At 36.3% G+C, this 20,534-nt stretch overlaps 2 protein-coding genes and 1 long non-coding RNA gene across 4 annotated transcripts; 1 reads left to right on the top strand and 2 right to left on the bottom strand.

Annotated features, from left to right (window-relative positions):
* Window positions 1–35: 35 nt before the first annotated feature.
* On the bottom strand, window positions 36–2,887 carry LOC103861010 (shaggy-related protein kinase eta). 2 transcript variants are annotated; one of them, XM_009138705.3, is made up of 7 exons: window positions 2,657–2,887; window positions 1,415–1,915; window positions 1,297–1,353; window positions 1,079–1,219; window positions 944–994; window positions 692–871; window positions 36–608 (listed from the first exon to the last, which is right to left on the bottom strand). In XM_009138705.3, exons 1-7 carry the CDS (start codon window positions 2,669–2,671, stop codon window positions 411–413), a joined length of 1,143 nt encoding a protein of 380 aa, XP_009136953.2. In that variant the 5' UTR covers window positions 2,672–2,887; the 3' UTR covers window positions 36–410. The 2 variants fall into 2 exon arrangements, with proteins under 2 accessions (XP_009136953.2, XP_033144866.1); XM_033288975.1 differs by having other exon boundaries at window positions 278–608; window positions 1,415–1,929; window positions 2,657–2,835.
* Window positions 2,888–5,547: 2,660 nt separating this feature from the next.
* Window positions 5,548–11,384, bottom strand: LOC103861009 (protein DOG1-like 3). Its single transcript, XM_033288977.1, has 4 exons — window positions 6,352–11,384; window positions 6,170–6,230; window positions 6,010–6,094; window positions 5,548–5,912 (listed from the first exon to the last, which is right to left on the bottom strand). The coding sequence occupies exon 1, from the start codon at window positions 11,129–11,131 to the stop codon at window positions 10,268–10,270; it is 864 nt and encodes a 287-aa protein (XP_033144868.1). The 5' UTR covers window positions 11,132–11,384; the 3' UTR covers window positions 5,548–5,912; window positions 6,010–6,094; window positions 6,170–6,230; window positions 6,352–10,267.
* Window positions 11,385–14,699: 3,315 nt separating this feature from the next.
* On the top strand, window positions 14,700–15,511 carry LOC117133036. The gene is made up of 2 exons (XR_004456885.1): window positions 14,700–14,862; window positions 15,121–15,511. It is a non-coding gene; the product is annotated as an uncharacterized LOC117133036 (long non-coding RNA).
* Window positions 15,512–20,534: the final 5,023 nt, after the last annotated feature.

Here is a 20,534-nt window from a genome sequence, read left to right as displayed (position 1 = left end):
AAGCTTTTGTAAGAAAGAGAGTCATAAACAAACCGTTTCACAAAATTTGTTAATACCGTAATAGCAACAATACAGAAGACGACAAAACATTCAAGAGGAGGAAGAAACAAAACAAAAAAAAAAACAGAGAAAGCCTTCCTCTTGTGGTAAGACTTTGCATCTCTTTGACTAAGCTACTTTCACATTCTGCTCAAACTTTACTATATAAGAAAACTCTTGACTAAGCTCATTTACAGACGCAGAAAGAATGAAGCAAAATAAAGGAGAAATAAGAAGATACAACTGAATTGGCTTTTCTTGCAGATTTGGGGAAGTCAGGCTGTACAAGCTTTCTTTCACCATCAAAACTTCGAACTATGTGTCCTCCACTTTGCCTTCAACATTTAAAAACTCCTTGTCTATTGTTCCTTTTAAGTTCCAGACTGATTCAAGAAACTTAGACCCAACTGTCTCTTGATATGGTCTGGAATCAACTTGTTGACCAGCTCAGGTGATGCTCCAGCTACCTCCTGTTTGAAGTTGAAGAGAGGCGGGAAAGGCCGTCCGTTTGGTAAACGAGCATTTGGTTCTCTCAGTTCATCAAAGAACGGATGTGCACAAGCTTCCAGCTGAAATTAGACATATTATTAAACATTCAGTTGGTGGATTCTCAAGAGACTGAAGAATTTTTTAAGAGAGCAACAATGCTCACCGCTGTGCATCTAAGACTAGGAGAGTACTGAAGCAGCCTTGACGCAAAATCAATAGCTTCTGGAGGCATCCGTTTATGGAAAATCTTGTGCCAAGGATGTGCTTTAATCTGTGGGAACCTAAAGTCTGTGTAGTGTGGATTCATACAACGGATCTCTTCTCGAGTTGGTGTACCAAGAACCTGTTTCCAAGCAGCCATACACAATGAGGATTTGTAGTTTTGCAAAAATATCATTGGTTTAGAGATTCTTACTTTGATGATTTCAACTAGCTGATCAACAGCATTCTCTCCAGGGAATAATGGCTGCATGCAAAATCACATAATGAGTCATAAGGAGGATACAATGGACACTTAAAGAAGTTGAGTAGTGAAAATTTTGGTTTTTACCTGACCAAGAAGAAGCTCAGCAAGGACACAACCAGCAGACCAGATATCAATTGAAGTTGTGTACTCGGTAGCACCGAATATAAGTTCAGGTGCACGGTAGAATCTTGAACATATGTAAGATATGTTGGCTTCACCTTTAACCTGATGCCACCAAGTAAATGATAAGAGATCACACAAAACAAAGAAAGCTACAAGTTAAAAAGAGTTTTAAGTCTTACAAGCTGTTTCGCACTACCAAAGTCACATATCTTGACTTGATGTGTAAGAGGATCAACCTGTACAAAAAGGGACATGTTAAACACAAGAGTTGATGAATCTTGAATGTTAAACGCATACCAGAAGATTCTGCGGCTTTAGATCTCTATGGCAAACTCCAGCAACATTGTGAACGTAAGCAAGTCCCCTAAAGATCTGGTACATGTAGAGTTTAACGTAGACAAGAGGCATTCTCTGGTTCGCAGTGCTGTAATGTTTCAGAACACGGTACAAGCTCTCAGGGACATACTCCATAACCAGATTAAGGAAAAGCTCGTCTTTACTCGTGGTCGAGAAGAAGCAATGTTTCAAACGAACCACGTTCGGATGGTCCATCACACGCATCAGCTGAAGCTCTCGGTTCTTGTATCTCCTGTCTTGCAAAACCTTCTTTATCGCCACGGTTTCTCCTGTCTCCAAACACTTTGCTTGGAACACTATCCCGAAGGAGCCTGTGCCGACGACTCGCTCCGCCATGTAACTTATAGTCTGTTTAGGTTCTCCGTTTTTACCTCCTATTGTGGTGGAGATTATGTGACCAGTGACTTGGTCATGTCCATCAACTACAGCAGCCGGCATCTCCTGTAAGAAACAAGCTTGTAAAGGTCATGCAAGTAAACCATTGATTCTACTTAAGAACCCAACAGACAAAAGCTAAAAAGCATAATGCTTGTCTGAGAATCAAAAGGAATCTTTTTACTAGTCAAAAAAGATTGGTTAAGAAATAGCCGTTGTTACGCAGAATGAATTTTCTTTAGTATAGATAAAAAGCATATAATATATACTTTTGTCACGCGAGAGGAAAAGGTTAACAAAACAAAATAAGAATGATTCTATGTTCAATTATGGATCTAGCAACTGTGGATTTAAATTAAGATTGAGATCTATAACCATGGATTATCTAAACAGAGCTAAATTAACAAAAACCTAAGACCAAAAAGATGCTTAATTTACACATCTCAGAAGGTTATTATTACAAGTCAGTTTTTTTTTCCTCTTCAAATAAAAGCTAATGAATAGTTCAACTCAGAACTCAAAACCCATTGCTAGAGCACAGAGATCTTAAGGTAACTCAAAAAAGAATAAAACTTTTGATAAACCCAGAAACTGAAAACCTTTAAACTTCAAGAAAACTAGCTAGAGATTTGTTATCCAAATTTTTTTTAAAAAAATCTTTGTAAGAACAAGATTCTCCGACCAAAGCTGTTTACGCAAAGACAACTAACTGAAGGGTTAAATGTGGAAAACAATAAAGACAGGATCTTTTAGTAAAAAAAAATATCTTGCCTGAAAGACAAGAGAAAAGGAAACGAAGTAGCTTACCTTATCGTCAGCCATGGTGTTGGAGGCAGAGAAGAGTGATAGAGAGAGAGAGAGAGAGAACAGGTGGGTTTCAATCAGTTTTGTTGGTAATGATCATGGTGGTGAGAGAGAGATATGAGAGAGAAAGAACAAAGGCCATGTGAATCCAGCTCCTTTTATTTCTCTCATAGTTTCCGTTTTCTTCGCCATCCTCTTTCGTGTTTTTTTAATTAATTTTCGCTTATTAAGAGAAAGTTACATAAACACCCTCAAGTTTACGTAGGCAATGACTCTTCTCTATGGAAATTTATTTCGTGATCAAAGGCATTCATAGATGTTGTCGTCCGCCAGATTTGAATCGGTTGGTTGAGGTCTAAACTGGTATTATCAGGTACCTAATGAATAGAAAATATTAGATGCTAGAATTGTCTTTTGATTTAATAAAGTGAAATGTAAAAATAACACTCACTATTTATTGGTATAATTATCCAAGGTAATCTTTACCAACGAATACAAAATAAAAATCAAGCCAAAAATTAATAACAATAATTATGCATCTGATAGTTACAATTTCACATCATTTTACAACATTCAATCAAATATGATTATTTCCACATTTGTGGTCTAAAACATTCTAGGTAATAATATTTTAAAAAAAGTTAGAGCAGGATGAACTGGAACAAAGTTTGACCCTGTGGTCCGAAAATTGTCAATAATCCAAGTTTGACCATGTGGTCCGAAAACTTTTTTTAACATTCATGAAAGAAAAAAGAAATATTTTATGTTTCTTTGGTCTTTAATTATTACCTAATGGGCTAATGGTGTAGCTTCACTTATCGTGTTTGTTTTTTTTTCTTTATAGTATTTTTTTGGTCTGGAAACATCAATCTATAACAATCAATGATAAACTGATAACAGTAGTATACTAGTATCTGCAGATGACAACAAAAACATATTATTATATTAATATATGTTTCCTTTTGTTCAATTATGCATGGGACATACATACTTTTGGCTGTATGGATTTACATTACATATTATTGTATATTATTTTAAGGCATAATAATTCACATGTTAATATACTTATTATTCAAGTTTCATTCACATTGTAACCTATATAAATCTTAACAAATTATTTTTAATTAATGAAATCCGGAGCAACCAATTTTAATGCTCATATACATTCGGTTTTAGCTGCAGATTTCATTGATTGTAAACAATTTGTTAAGATTTATATAGGTTACAACTAAACATGAACGAAACTTGCAAAATGAGTTTAATAATAGGTTGACTGGTGTCCAGATTTTAGCAAAAAAAAATAGATTGACTGGTGGGTAAGGTTTGGGTTGGTAGTCGGTGGTACGAAGATGGCCTGGTCAAAGCTTCAAACTTCTTATGAACGACTAGAACCGAGCATAAAACTCTCACAGGGAACTCGTCTTCGATGTTGACAATTGTCTGTTCTTGCATTCAAAAAGCTTCAATGGAACGACTAGAAACTTGAGCCCACCATGAATACTGCTTACGACTCGCGAAGAATGGGCTTTTTTTCTCTTTTTTCCATCTATTATTATTGATATTAATGGGTCTAAACCCAATAACCCATACATAAAACAAAAGGCCCGAAAGGGCAAAACTAAAAGAAACCAGTTGGGACTAAAGTCCAAGACATTTAACCCGAACTGTACCCCCTATTACCCGGCACCATAAGCCCAACTACTGTAACCCAAGCCCACTAGGCTTCACTCAATCCACGTGTCAAAGTATTAGCAGGACCGTATCACGTGTTGAACTCCTCATCGATAAGGAACACGTGTTTCGCGACACCTCTGCACCTTCATTGCTTCGATTTTATCGCAGAGCCATCATCGGTGTTTCACCGTAGTATCACCGGAATAGAAACCCTGCGCCACGAACCCATCGTCGATTAATTGTCTTCCACGGAGAGTTTCATCGAACAATCGAGATCTCATCTGAGGAAAAAAAAACCCAACTACCAACCATGCATACACCTTCCTTGCCTAGATTCCGTGTAGCGGAGAGCATCCAATCGACCCAGTCGAGATCTCTCCCATCTCCCAGAGAATCAAAAGCTAATGGAACCATTGATCGTATCACTTCTATATTGTCGGCGGCGCAGAGCTTCGGAAGCCTCTATCTCTCAGAAATTAAAAGCCGACGATGACGAAGCTAGAAGAACCTTCATCTCCCGGAGTCAAAAAACTGGTAGAGCACCAGAGAAAGCTTCATCACCGTTAGAATACGAAGAGAGGAGAGAAAGAAGTCCCTTGCTCCAGAATGGGCTTTGTCTTACTAAGGCCTTTAGATATTTATCCAACATAAAGACAAAAGATTAGTGTACATGACATGCGACCAAATTTTGTGCAGACGGTTAGTTATCGAGTCGCATGTTTAAAGAATTACTACCGTCTACGGCTATATGGTTTTGTGTGTTTTTGGCGATACATCATAGTGTTTTCGAATACATTAGAACATCTCCAATTAATTTCTTAAATTTGTTATACTTAACTAATATATATATGTGTTAATAACATTTCAAAGGGTTTCTATGCTCAAACACTAATTCCACGAGACCTAACATTCGGGTATGCGTAAACGATTAAATCTACTTAATGGGCGGCTAAGTGGCTAATGATATCTCTATTATTAAAAGAGAAGTACCATTTAAAATTACCCCTTAGTTTTCAAACTTAATTACATTTGAATGCCACTGAAGTAATAAATTTATCTACCTATTTTTAAGTTTGTCTTTTTCAGTTATATTAATGTGTTTTCCATATTCAAATATAAACTTAACATCAATAAATTAACTTCTAAAGATGATTACGTAAAAGTAAACTAAGAATTTGAAATTTTACAACATTTAACCAAAAACGTAGGAGGACATCACATTAAATACAAACCTATAATCGAATATCTCCTCTTCAATATCATATCTTTTTGATTACAACCAGTTCATTTTCTTGCAGAGGAAGAAACAATCAATTCTAGATTTATAAAAAATCTAAAGATATAACGATCTCACTGGTTTCCCATTATTTGCGAACGATATGGAGAAATTTTGGAAACAAATTATATTCTTCCATAAAATCACAAGATTATGTCTTCCGCCCCACTTAAAGTATATTCCATTGATTAGGGCTTCACATTTACATTATATATACCTAACCTTGCATAAGTGTTCAATAACCTTTGCAGAATCATAAGTATTATTGACGTTTATTTTTTGCACTCCAATCTGACAAGGAGATCAATTCTGAAAAGCAAAAAATAAATGTTTGTTCTGCATATTTGGTATTTTTAAAATTCAGATTAATGTCAATAGAACACAACAAAAACGTGAGATGACTAACCTTTTAATTGTCTAATTACCTTCATATCAGTTTGTCAAAGAGATCCGAAAACTTCAAGTCAACATCCATGTAACTAATTTGAACCCTGTTTCAGCAACTGGATATAAGAAGAGACGACAAAAAGTTTCAGTTGTAAAAAAGGCCCCTGTTTTAACCGTACCTGATCACCTTGATCCTATCTTTTATATATGATTATAGATCGGCCAAATCAAAAGTTCGATCTGCACTTACAGTTTATATATAGAAGAATAAGACTTGATGAAAGTACCCAATCAGAGCTAAAACAGCGAAAGTCAAAAACCATGGAAATAGAAAAGTTGAATTAGGGCTACAGATATTCACCTTCCACTACCTATTTTGACGGCAGAAAAATGTCTTCAGATTGAACATCGAAGACAAGCCTCAGATTGAACATCGAAGAAGATAAGAGATTTTTTAATTTTTGACGACAGAACTTAAACAAAATAAACATAAAGACAATTTTTTTTTGGTTATCTTTCCCGGAAAAAAAACGGTTACCAAATCGGCTTCTTTTTTTTTTACAGCACATGGGTTTTTTAAATAAGGCCCCTTTTAACATAATTGGTTATGGACATTTAATTTTTATCTTTATCTCAAAACAAAAAAAAAATTTATTATTAATAAAACATCTAAAATTATTTACATAAATCAACTGTTTTTATATGTTAAATTATTCATATAAGTTTAAAAAATCATTGTATTTTCTTTAAATATGTATTAATAATTTACAATCTTATATGCCATACGGAGCCATTATATAATTTCTTCATATTTTACATTCATAACCATTATTTTTATATATTGTATACAATTCTCTAATTACGTGTATATATTCAATTTGTTTATATGATATCGAATATTCGTCATAAATCAATGGTTTAACACCCACAAAAAAGTAATTTACTTAGTGAATATAATATATTAAATATTACAAATACATTATTTAGTTAAATTAAATAATCAAAAACCGTAAATTCAAACCCGCGCTGGCGCGCGGGTCAAGATCTAGTTCAAACTTAAAGCGAAAGCTCAGGCCGGAATCTTTTTACCAGCAAGTCAATATGACTTGGTTAATTTTTTTTTTATTACATCATTTTGAAAATATTTAAATATCTTTTCCGGTTCTGAAGTGAATCGACTCTCGTTTTTCTATCAGTATATTACTAACCTAAGTTGAAGAATAGCTGATGAAGTAAAAAAGTTTGTGACTGTGACAGTTTCAGCGGTTTGATGAAGCCGCGACTGCAGTCGTGAATTCCACCGGTTTGTTTCTTGCCTTCTGACACTGAATAGAAGATAAAAGGCCAAAAACTACAGAGATCATGAGGGATATGTATACGTTTTGATTATCTCCTTGTGGAAGATTTGGGTTTAGGGTTGGTGAAATGTAGAATCAAATTATGTAGCATTATATATGTTATGCTTCTGTTGGAGGGATCGTTAGAGAAATACGATACAGATTTTAAGTTATGTTTTTGCTCGTAGCTTGGTGGTAAAGGAGGTACAGCTGTACTGCCCGCCACCCGGATTCGAGTCTTGGCCACAACGGATTTAACATCCCTTCCGTTGGGGCGCTGGACCCCTTTCGGGGGGATAGTTGGGAATGTGGCTGCCCAGATACCAGAGTTATCAAAAAAAAAAAAAAAAAAAAGTTATGTTTTTGCTAACTTCCGTAAACAATTTCGCATCCGAGCTTTAATAGTTTAATATATACAAAACAGCCAAATAAAAGAAACTTTACTTTCTTCTTCTCAAGAATCCTCTTTCTGTTGCTTGAAGCTTGATACTGGTTTTGTCTGTGAAATTTTGTTTTTGTTTCTGCCTTTCTGGTTTGTTGTTTATTTGCTTAAAATGAGACAAAAAGAATATATATTTTTCTTGATTCTTAAATAGTTTGTGGCGGAAATTAAGATAGAGAAGCTTTGTGACAGGAGTTTTAACTATTTGTGGGTAAAGAAATTGAGAGGAACCATGTGAAATGTTGGTCATTGTGTGAAAGAAGTTAGTTTCGAGTTGAAAGCAGTTTGTCTAGGTTTTTCTATTTTAGGAGATTGTTATATTTTTATGATTTGATTTGACAATCACATACAAGAGAAAAGTGTTCTCCTTGATGTGGCTAAGCTTGTTCGATTCTACATGCGAGTGTAGTAAAGCATATATATTTGTGAAGTTGATTTGAATGATGATGCATTGATGATATAACTAACCGGTATGTTCTTTAATTTGGAGCTTTTCTCTGAACGTGCTTAATGATAATCAGTCTAATGATAATCTGTTTTTCTTTTTACTTCTAGTGTTTGAGAAAAAAATGAAATAAGGCAATACTAGCAAACCTGGTTTTGCCCACCGAAAAGTTAAAAAAAAAAATTGACTAGTAACTTGTTGGGAAATAAGAAACAGAAATTATCATATTTATAGCCAGAAATTCGAATCTGCCTCGTCTTTTCTTCACGGAACGATGGTTATTGCGAGTCTCGTGAGTGACATGTCCCCCATTAAAGCACATTTATTTTTACTTATTAGTATAAGAATTTTTTTTTAAAAATGCATAAATAATAATAGTAACAATAGTGGTAACAGAACAACGCATCTTTGATGAATGACAATTCGATTAAAACGTCCCCAAAATATTGGGGGCTAGACGATTTAGTGAAAGTTATAATATTTTTTAAAATAAAATTTAAAAAGTTTTATAGGTTATAAGCTAATGTTTCACTTGGTTTAGCCATGACCGGTCATGGATAAGAAATGTCTTTGATATGTCATATAAATATCAACCGAGTTAGATCTTTTGCACTAGTGATCTTGCTGACGTGCTGAGAACAAGTAACAAGTTGATGTAGTTGTCACTTTACTTTACTCCAGAAAATGTACATATGTCATCTTTGAACGTTCGAGTCTTTGGTTTGTTTGATTCATAAATATCTCTATCTTTTTACCCATTTGTATATATCCGACGTACATGCCTGTTTTCTACTTTGGATAGAAAAGAAATATTCAAATGTCATAATCACAACAGGGAGCCACCTTTAATTTTCATAAGTGGAGTTTTTAACGGAATATAAAAACTAATCTCTTATATTTTAACTAAAAAACCAAGAATTCTACTTTAAAAACTTCCCATTAAACATGTCCTAAGAACAACATTATTGGAGGTTTCTTGCTCTAAGGTTCTTAAAGTATATGATTGTGTATGTATATATTATATATATGTATGTAATTGCGGAGTTCTAAGCTAGAAACTTTCGGTTGAGTTTCCCGTAAAGCTTAGAACCCCGCAATTATATACACATATATAATATATACATACACAAACATGTACTTTAACAACCTTAGAGTAAGAAACCTCCAATAATATTGCTTTAAGATACCAATTGCCGATGTACACTGTTGTTGCAGTATTACTTTACTTTTAAGGCTTTTACGTTTTTAGTTAAATATTTCAAAATTCAAATATATTTTCCAAAATAATTATTAAAGTTGGCCATTATTATCGTTGGAGCCTTGGAGGTAGTATGCTCTTGACATCTAAAAATCAGATTTAAATTTGATAATTTATTAAAAAAGCAAAAAAATTAACGTTTGCAAAAAAGAAAACAAAATTAATCTTGACGTTTAGATCCATAACTTATTTGTGCATTCATAACTAAGAGAAAGTTGTCTCTTGACGCTTTACAGCTTTTGCTTATTCTTTATGACTCCGAAATGGTAACAGCGGTTTGAGCAGTACGGAACAATCGGTACAACTGCGATGTGATTTTAACAGTTATAAAAACATATAGATATATTATAAAAACATATAGATATATGATATATGTAGAGATTTTTGTTACTCTTAAGTATGGTACGAGACGGAGCTATTAGAAACATTCAGAGCCTGTATATAAGACAAAAGCAAAATATTATGCGTCTCGTAACTACGTCTCTCTCCCTCACACGCACATAAAGACACACAAAGCAAAATATTATGCGTCTCATGTCTACTTAGACCAAATTTTTTTTTTTTTTTTTGGAAAAACTTGACCAAAATATTACACAACATTTTATATAAAGACTCTTAAGATGACCTCATGCTTACCTAGACCAAAATATTACACAACATTTTATATAAAGACGCTTAAAATGACCTCTTAGACCAAAATATTATATAAAGATGCTTAAGATGATCTCATGTCTACTTAGACCAAAATATTACACGATTATATATTAAACCTTACAGGACTCTCGCACTCATACATCAACAAGTGGCTGATCTCTTGGACTTCCCAGCTCCACCTCTAGCAGGGGCAGCATCCTCCGCACGTGCACACCCAAAACGACGCTCTTCTCTAACTCTCCCCCACTCGTGCAGCGACACGTGTAATCTTTTCCCGGAGAGCAAAAACTCCGCCGCTTGAACCGGCGTCAAAACCTCCACGATCTTCTTAAGTGTCTCTAGCCTCAGCTTATCAGCATCCGCTATTAAAACCGCCATGCCCTCTTCATGCTTATCTAAAGCATCTTCAACAGCCACGTCAGCTTCAACCGAGTCACTCGAGAAAGCCGTGACGGCTATTGGCATATCAGCAACATCCTCTTGCATATTTGCGGAAAGCTTCGATAACTTATCTTCTTTAGCTATCACCTCCACATGCAAGTCATTGATTTTCGCAAGCTGCGTTGCGTTTAGTTCGCTCATGGAACTATCACCGTCATGCCCATCAACGACTTCTCCATCCATCTTGAGGAGATACTGAGAAAGCTGAGTTTCTGCATGGGAGCCACATAGAGCGTATATGATTCTCATGAACGATGAAGGACGACACCCTCCCATCCATAGAAGACCATTCTCTAGAGAAGAGTTCCACGACGGTGCAAAGTAGCAAGAGCAGCTTCGGTCGGCCAGCTCCGATCGTTTGTCGGCGTATTTTTGGAAGTCGTTGACGATTCTACCAACGAGTTCTTCAAGTTTGTGATGATCGTAGGCGTTGGATCGTTGGCTCATGAGCACTTCTTTGAGATCAACGATGTGTTTGGATTGTGTACACACTACAAGAAAACAAAGAGATTCTGATGGCCAAAATCGTCGGAAGTTCGTCGGAAAAGGCCTATTCCGACGCATTTCTGACGAAGGCGTTCGTCGGTATCATTTCGTCGGAAAAAAAGAATTCGTCGGAATTTCGTCAGAATTTCCGACGACTTTCTGACGAATACCGAGAAATAACATTCTGACGAACTTCCGACAATATTCCGATGCGGACACACGAGACTAGAGTTCATCGGAAAAACTATATACCGACGGAGACGGATCCTCCGAAGATTCCGACGAACTAAGTTCTCGGTAAATACCGACGGAGTCTGATTCGTCGGTAAATACCGACGGAATATGACTCGTCGGTAAATACCGACGGATTACGATTCGTCGGTAAATTCCGACGACTCACCATTCGTCGGTATGTTCCGACGAATCATAGTCCGTCGGTATTTACCGACGAGTCATACTCCGTCGGTATTTACCGAGAACTTAGTTCGTCGGAAAATGTCAATTTTAATAATACGAATTAATTTTGCATTTTTATATATATTTTTTATATGAAAAATTAATTAATAAATAAATAAAATCTGAAATTTAAAACTAATAATATTATAGAATTTAAATTCATACAAACCGAAATAGAAAAAAAACATTCAGAAAATTTAAAATTCATGCAAAACGAAAGAAAAAAACATTCAGACAGTTTTAAAAAGCTGAAAAAAACTAAGAACTCGAAGACATCAAACGATCTAGCTTCTGCATTATCTCGGCGTTGAACTTCTTCTGGGATGCCAGCTCAGCAAGGATAGTGGCATTCTCCGAACGGATAGTGGCATTCTCCGAAAGGATAGTGGTGTTCTGCTCCTCCAATGCCCCAATCCGTTCATCTTTGTCATGTAGCTCCTCGAGAATCATGGGATCGGCATACGGAGCTTGCGAAGAAGACGCCGGATACGAAGAAGCACGGCGGGCCAACCCAACTAAACGGCCTCCTTTCCTTTTAGGAACCGCCTACAAAAATATTTAAAGTTAGTAAATATAGACAAATTAGTAATCGACATTATAAAAAAATATATTAATAAAAAAAATTACCTTTTCAACCATCTCATTTATTTGCAATAGGGACAAGTTGGTTGAAGCTCCCGTAGAATCGCCGTCATCAGAGAGAGGCTGAGATTGAGTTGCTATTTCAGCTTCCACCAAATCAACGACACCTTTGATCACGGGATCCTGAATTTGACATGTCTTCTTGTTAGTGTGAGCCACCTTAATGAGTTGGAGACGATCAACGGGATTACCGTCATTTTCTTCGATCTAAAAAACCGCCATTATTAGCCAAGGAATATATAAAATATTTATTTAAAAAATATAAAGATAAATAATTAAAAAAAACTTACAAGTTCATCTTCCTTAGTAGACATAGAGCAAGCGCCGAGGTTGTGCACATACATACCTTTCCCGCCACGATCGCTCTTCCGGTTCTTGGAGTTCCTAGAAGACGTCTCTGCAGTTTCTTCCTTCTCCCAATGAGCTATCAACTGCTCCCACACCGTCCCGTTGATGAACCGTGGCCTCTTGTTCTTCTGCCAAACTGTCTTCCACGCGTTTATCTGCTTCGTATAAGAGTCCATGGCTTTTTCGTTGAATTTCTTACGGACTGTTTCCGTGAGATCGGAGTGCCAGTTGAACTCTTGCTACAAAACAAACATAATTTAATAAGTAAATATATTTTAAAAAATGTAAATACTTTAAAAAAATGAAGAGTTTACCGCAAACTGACGAAACCACAACTCTCGTTCTTCGAAAGGAATCACACTCCACTTTGAATATCCAAAACGAAGCATGGAGTACATCATCTGGTTGATGCTCCTGCTAATGCCATTTTTCGACTTGGTGAACCTTTAAAAAAAATACAAGTTAGTTAACAAGTTAATTAATGGAAAAAAACATAATACTACAAATTAAAAAAAATACTAACCAAGTGCTATGTCCTCGTCGTGGGTTGGGATGGAGAACCGGGAGATGCTCTCGACCTGGTTGTTGAACCAATAGATCAACTGGCATGACCCCCGGATCCTGTTGAGCAGCAGCGGGAGGGGCAGCGGGAGCTGGAGCGGGAATATATGCGGGAACCGAGTTTTGTTCGTGAGACGATCCCGATGCACGGGAACTGCTCACCGAACTACGTCGAAGACGGGCTGCGGGGCGGGGTACATCCTCGGACCTAAAAAAAATTAATTTATCAAAAATCTTTTCAAACCATTTCTATTTTTAATGTTTTCATTTATATATTTACAAAAGGTTTTATAAACGTTTAAAAAAAACAACTAAATTTTTTATTATACATGATTTATATATATATTGTATACAAAATTATAAATTTTTATAATTACAGAAAAATGTTGTTAAATATTTTTAAAATTTTTAAAAAACGTTTTATTATACATAGTTTATTACTGGAAATTTGTAAAAAATTATTAAAATTTTAAAATTTTTTATTATACATGATTTATATATATATATATGTATACAAAATTATAAATTTTTATAATTATAGAAAAATGTTGTTAAATATTTTTAAAATTTTTAAAAAACGTTTTATTATACATAGTTTATTACTGGAAATTTGTAAAAAATTATTAAAATTTTAAAATTTTTTATTATACATGATTATATATATATATATGTATACAAAATTATAAATTTTTATAATTATAGAAAAATGTTGTTAAATATTTTTAAAATTTTTTAAAAACGTTTTATTATACATAGTTTATTATTGGAAACTTGAAAAACGTTTTTAAAAATCAAAAAACGTTTTAAAAACAGGAAAACGTTTTGAATTTTAACAAAAACACAAAATAATTCCAAAAAAAAACTTAAACAACAATCCAAACAACAATCCTAACTTATATATCCTAAACTATCCATTCAATCCTAAAATTTTCAATCAAACAACCTAAAATCCGAGATCTAACTTCCAAAACCCTAAAAAATTGGGATAAAACAAGGTTGGGATGATTCTTACATGATTTGGGGTTTGGGGAAGATGATTGGGGGCCGGAATGGGGGCCGCCGGTGATGGGGGCTCGAGAACGGCCGGAATCGCCGTGAAAGGGAGAGAAATCGCGGAGAGAATTGAGAGAGAGCCGGAGGCGGAAATAACGAAGAAGGAAGAAGATGAGTAATTATATTTAACAATTCCGACGGATACGGGTTCGTCAGTATTCCGTCGGTATCATTAAATATATATCAATTGGCGGTCCGCGAAAATTTCACGCGGTTTGGTTTTCCCGGGTAAATTACAATTCCGACGGAATTAAGTTCGTCAGTATATTCCGACGGAATACTGACGACTCATTCCGACGGAATACTGACGACTTTAGTGTTTAAGGGTTGGTTACAAGTTTCTAAAAGCAAAATCCAAATCTTTGATAATATATATAGTATTTTCATAAAGATTTACACTACAAGAAAACAACGCCAACTCCGACAAAAGTTTCTGAGAAAGTGAATTATCAGAAGATTTGCTTGGTCTTTGTGAGAAATTGCCGAGAAAATATCAATTGTATCAGAAAGTTCTCGGTAAATTCCGATGAACAGAACTTGTCGGAACTCTGTCAGTTCATATCGTCGGAATTTTGTGGGTATAAAAAAAAAAGTTTCCGAGAAATTTCATCCCTCGGAGAATTGTTGATATCCTCTCGGAAATCACCGACGACAAGGAAGCCTCAAAAATTTGTCGGAGAAATTGACGGTAAACCATCGTAATCGTTTCCGAGACGAGATCGACGACAACCAATCCCACTAATTTCTCGGTATGTGATATTTTTGTTGGTTTTCGAGTTCATTCATTTCTTAAATCTCCCTGGAAACTTTGTTGTATTTTAGCTCAGGACCTCAGGTTTGTATCTCTTCTCGTTCTTACTCTCGAACTCTCTTTTTCTCTATTTTATTTTCTCTGTTTTGTTGTTCTGACTTTTGTCTTCTTCTTCTTCTTCTTCCACTTACAACTTGATTATCTTTGTCTTATTTCGTTGTTCTTATTCTGACTGATTCATCTTCTTCACTTGCAGGACTTACTTAAGGAATCAACTCTCAACAGAAACATAAATTTGTTTGGAAGATCTGACGGGTTTGGGGATGTTTGTTGATGGAGTAAACCGGCGGCTCTGTTAGGAATGGGTTGGCTTGCAAAATTGTCTCCTCCACCACGAACTATTCTCCTAGCAGCGTTGATTCCGGCGGCGGCTAGAGCTTCACGGTGGCAGATCTGGTGGACGACGGCATTTTTTTCTTCGGTGGCTAAGGTCTTGTATCCGGTTTTGTTTTGGTTTTTTAAATTCCAGTTTTTGTAAACCGATTCTAATCTCCAATAAGGGTGGTATATATGTATAATGTATTATATAGAGTTTATATATACACATGTTCTTTTTTTGAACTTAAATATAGTTATATACACATGTATATGCTGCCACAGTCATGGTTAGGAAACTAAACCGGGACTTTGGTGTGGTTTAGTTGAGCTAGGCTTCGGCTCGGCTCCGATAAATATTTTTTTTAATTTTTTTTTTTTTGGATTTGTCGGCAAGTTCTCGGAGATCACCGTCAACATTTTGACAACCCTGTTTGTCGATCATAACATAGTCGGGAATGCCTCGTCTCTTTCCGACAACCATTTCCGAGATTAATCCGAGAAAAAAATTTCGTCGCTAAGTTTCCGACAATCTGACGATGAACGTCATTTTCCGACGCTCAAACTCCGACCAATTATTGATTATCGGAAACGTCTCGGAAATCATGAACTCCGACGAATTTCCAATAAATTTTACTGTCGGCATAGAGATTTTTTCTTGTAGTGTTAACAGTAGAAATGTTTTGATAACACGAATTTATACAACAACATTTTTTGTAGTGTAAGATTAGATGAATGTGATTGTATAAGTATATGAGTGTTAAGATGAGATGTTATGAAAACATGTGATATGCATACATAAATATTTTTATGAATTGTTATATTTGAACGGTTGCGATCTAATACTATACTAAACACTTATTATGTATTATTTTCATAGTTTTGGCATATAAATTTATAGATTTTTATGTTGGAAATGTTTTAAAAACACATGTCCTCGGTAATTCGTCGCAATATACCGACGACATCCCGACGAACTAACAGAGTTCGTCGTAATGTCGTCGGTATGTTGCGACGAATTACCGAGGACTTTTTAAAAACACATGTCCTCGGTAATTCGTCGCACTGTACCGACGACATTCCGACGAACTCGGTTAGTTCGTCGGGATGTCGTCGGTATATTGCGACGAATTACCGAGGACATCTCCAGACTTTCATGAAACTCTTTATCGTCGCTATCTCGTCGGTATTTTGCGATGGATTTCCGACGGACCAAATGGAAAAAAAAAAAAAAAAAAACTAATCCGAATCTTCTGAATCTTCATCAAACTCCCCAACCTCAGCTTCGTGAATATGTTTGCAAATGAGCGTGCTCAGTGTCCGTAAATCTGCGCTTCGTGAATTTTCCGCTAAGTCGTCCTATTTCCTTGAACATGCTTGGGACAGTAACATGATATGTTGCTCTCTCCCCTCTGTCATCATGCCGAGCAGGTCTTCGGTGTTTTGTATGCACTTCTGGTGGAAAATAATTTTCAGCAAAGATTGCAGTTTCTTCATTGATCACCTGTGCCACTATAGATCCTTCCACCCTGCTTTGATTTTTGACCATCTTCTTCAGATGATGCATATAACGCTCAAAAATATACATCCATCTGTACTGCACAGGACCACCAAGTTCCAATTCTCTTGCGAGATGAATAGCAAGATGTTCCATTACATCAAAGAATGATGGAGGAAATATCTTCTCAAGGTTGCACATGCTGACTGGTGCGTTTGTCTTCAAATTATTAATACCCTCTTCAGTCACTACTCTGCTGCATAAGTCGCGGAAGAAAACACTTATCCCTGCAATTGCTTCATGAACATTACGTGGCAATAATGCTGAAAAAGCAAACGGGAGGAGGCGCTGCATAATTACATGACAATCATGACTCTTCAAGCCACTAAACTTTCCTTCGCTTCTATCAACGCAGTTCCCCAAATTTGATGCATATCCGTCAGGAAATTTCACTTTATCTGTAATCCAATCAAAGAACTCTTCTTTTCTAGCACCATCCAGCCGATAAATGGGAAAAGGGGCCGTACCGTTCTCATCAACGTGAAGTTCAGAACGATCACAGATATCGACTAAATCCAACCTTGACTTCAAATTATCCTTCGTTTTACCTTGGATGTTAAGGACTGTGTTCATCAGATTGTCGAAGAAGTTCTTCTCAATATGCATGACATCTAAATTATGCCGCAATAGATGAGTCTTCCAATATGGCAGATCCCAGAAAATACTCTTTTTGTGCCAGTTATGTAGCTCTCCAACCGCACTGACTCGAATGTTTTCATGTCCACCTACATCTGGCGTCCTTTCTGCATCAAAATCCCTAAACTGCTTCAACAAATTTCCCCACTAACTTCCTCAGGTGGACCATCAAACACCTGCTTGTTCTTCGTAAACGAAGTCTTACTCCTGCGGTATGGATGATCAGGTGGAAGAAATCGTCTGTGACAGTCAAACCAACACGTTTTCCTTCCGTTCTTTAGTTGGAAAGCATCGGTGTCATCTTGACAATATGGACATGATAGCCTCCCATGTGTTGTCCATCCAGATAACATACCATATGCTGGAAAGTCACTTATTGTCCACATAAGTACTGCCCGCATCTGAAAGTTTTCTTTGCACGAAACATCGTATGTCTCAAAACCATGCGCCCATAGTTGTTGCAACTCATATATCAGTGGTTGAAGAAACACATCTAGTGATCTTTTAGGATGATCTGGACCGGGGACGAGAATTGAGAGAAACAAAAACTCTCGTCGCATGCACAAGCTCGGCGGTAAGTTGTACGGGTCACGATAACTGGCCATAGAGAATACTGTCTTCCATGCTTTCCAAACGGGCTGAAACCATCAGTAGATAATCCAAGATAAACATTTCTTCTCTCTTCCGCAAATTCTGGATATGTTGACTGGAAATGTTTCCAAGCCTTCGCATCTGAAGGATGTCTAATCTCACCATTTGTGGAATGCTCTGCATGCCATCTCATTGCTTTTGCTGTGCGCTCACACTGATACAACCTCTTCAATCTTTCCGTCAAAGGCAAATACCACATTCTTTTGAACGGGATCGGAACTCTTCCCCTCGTCTCCTGATAACGAGGTTTCCCACAAATTTGCATACATTTCGTGTCTCATCCGCTCTCCAGTAGATCATGCAGTTGTCAATACATACATCTATCACTTCGTACGGTAGTTGAAGACCGGCTACAAGTTTCTGAACCTCGTAGTATGAACCCGGTGCAAGGTTATCCTCAGGTAGAATACCTTTGACAAAATCAGTAATCGCATCCATGCATTCTTCAGCCAAATTATAGTCTGTCTTAATACCCATTAATCTAGTTGCAGATGATAAGACTGAATGACCATCTCTACAATTTTGATACAAAGGTTGTTTTCCTGCATCTAACATATCAAAAAATCTCCTAGATTCGGGATTTGGTTCTTCCCCTCTATAATGATCATGTACCATCTGCTCAGTACCTACACCATAATCTATATCCGTTCTAGGTTCTTCTAACCTAATATCAGGCTGAAGTTCACTAACAGGCTGAGGTTCGCTAGTACTACCATATTCATAACCAGTTTCCCCATGAAGGTACCAAACTTTATAATTACGTGAAAACCCTTTCATATACAAATGAGTCCAAACATCAAATTCTTTTATAACCTTATTATTATTGCAAGTAGAGCAGGGACATCTTAACATACCACTTTTTGCATCCGGTTGCTGTTGAACAAGCCTCATGAATTCTCCAATTCCTTGAACGTATTCTTCCGTAAGCAAATTAGTGTTGGGATCCAAATGAGGTTTATCCATCCACGAACGATAATAAGCTCCTGAAGACATGATTTTCACGGAATTGTTATGACTAAAGAGAAAGAAGAGAGAATGAGGTGTGAATGAGATGAATGAGGAGGGTTGCATTTATAGGAAATTGCTTACGGATATCCGACGACTTTCCGACGGAATACCGACAGATATTAAGCATTCCGTCGGAATTCCGTCAGTATTTTCCAATCTCGAACGGCTATAAAACGGTCATATTTATTTGTCGGCAACGGTCACTTGGTTCGTCGGAAATTCGTCGGAAAATACCGACGGAATACCGACGACCGTAACGGTTATATCTTTTCATCGGCATATCGTCGGAAATTTGACGGAATATCCGACGACTTTTCGACGACTACAACGGTTATATTGTTTATCGGAATATCGTCGAAAAGTCGTCGGAATATTCCGACGACCCATGTTTTCTCGGAAATTCGTCGGAATTAGCCGACGGAATTCCGACGACTTCAGATTTTTTGTTTTCGTCGGAAATCGGTCAGAATTCCGTCCAAAGTGTCCGACGGCTGTGTCGTCCGTCGGAATCTCCGTCGGAATTCGGCGTGTTTTCTTGTAGTGACACATCCACTCATAGTAACATTCTTTTTGAAGGTGCCCAATCCCACAAATCGAAGAACTACCACTCGCCATCTCTCTTCGTTGGTTAGTTCGTGAAGTTTATTAAACGTTACTCGATGGTCTTATATACATCGGATTGGTGCATGTATGTATAGTACTCTTTAATAATATTTGTATTATCTATGTGCGTTAAGTTAAAAACTCTAATTATAATAACATGCAGATACGGAGGGTACGTGTTATCAATATACGAATTAGCTTTATGCGAAATCTAATTTAACCTTTATTAAAATTGGATTGCTTCTCTCTTGGTTTGTGGATCTTTCCTTTTGAGACGGAAACGGACAAAAGAACTCAGATGAATGTGCTAGCACTTGCCTGACAACAAATTTGGACGTATGTTATCAAGTTGAAATATAAACTTAAGATATAAAATATCTTCTCGTGTTGGAATCCCGTAAATAATGGTTAGCAAGTAATATATATATTGTTTAGGATACGGGGAATTAGTTGGTTTGATAAACTCAGTAACCAAAATGTAACTTTTGAAATTTGGCCAAAAAATGCAACTTTGGAGTCTTGACAACTCTAGCACTAAAAGAAGAGAGAAAAAGGGATGATTTCTAACTAAACAACTTTTGTCAAAATTCCTTTTTTTTTTTTTTGATCAACGTCAAAATTCTTTTTAATATCTGGTTGTAGTAGATAGTAAAATGAACCGCCAAACATTTTTATGGAGTATTAAGGCATTTTTTTTGCTCAAGACATATACAGCAATTAAACTCACAAGTGTTTTGGTGACAAGACATTGCTTAGCTCGGGTGAAATTGTTCCGCTCAAATCATTGTATCTCAAATCCAAGACTTCAAGTTTTCTGAAACTCCCATACTCCTTTGGAA

Source organism: Brassica rapa, chromosome A03 (assembly GCF_000309985.2).
Source record: "Brassica rapa cultivar Chiifu-401-42 chromosome A03, CAAS_Brap_v3.01, whole genome shotgun sequence".
Lineage (NCBI taxonomy): Eukaryota > Viridiplantae > Streptophyta > Magnoliopsida > Brassicales > Brassicaceae > Brassica > Brassica rapa.
The sequence above is the reverse complement of the archived record's forward strand: the minus strand, read 5'-3'. Positions and strand labels throughout refer to the sequence as shown.

Coding starts and splice junctions, on each gene's coding strand:
- LOC103861010 (XM_009138705.3), bottom strand. Junction 1,354..1,414: donor TAAAGCCGCAGAATCTTCTG/GTATGCGTTTAA, acceptor CTTTTTGTACAG/GTTGATCCTCTTACACATCA. Junction 1,220..1,296: donor TTGGTAGTGCGAAACAGCTT/GTAAGACTTAAA, acceptor TGGTGGCATCAG/GTTAAAGGTGAAGCCAACAT.
- LOC103861009 (XM_033288977.1), bottom strand. CDS start 11,131: ATGCGTCGGAATAGGCCTTTTCCGACGAACTTCCGACGATTTTGGCCA.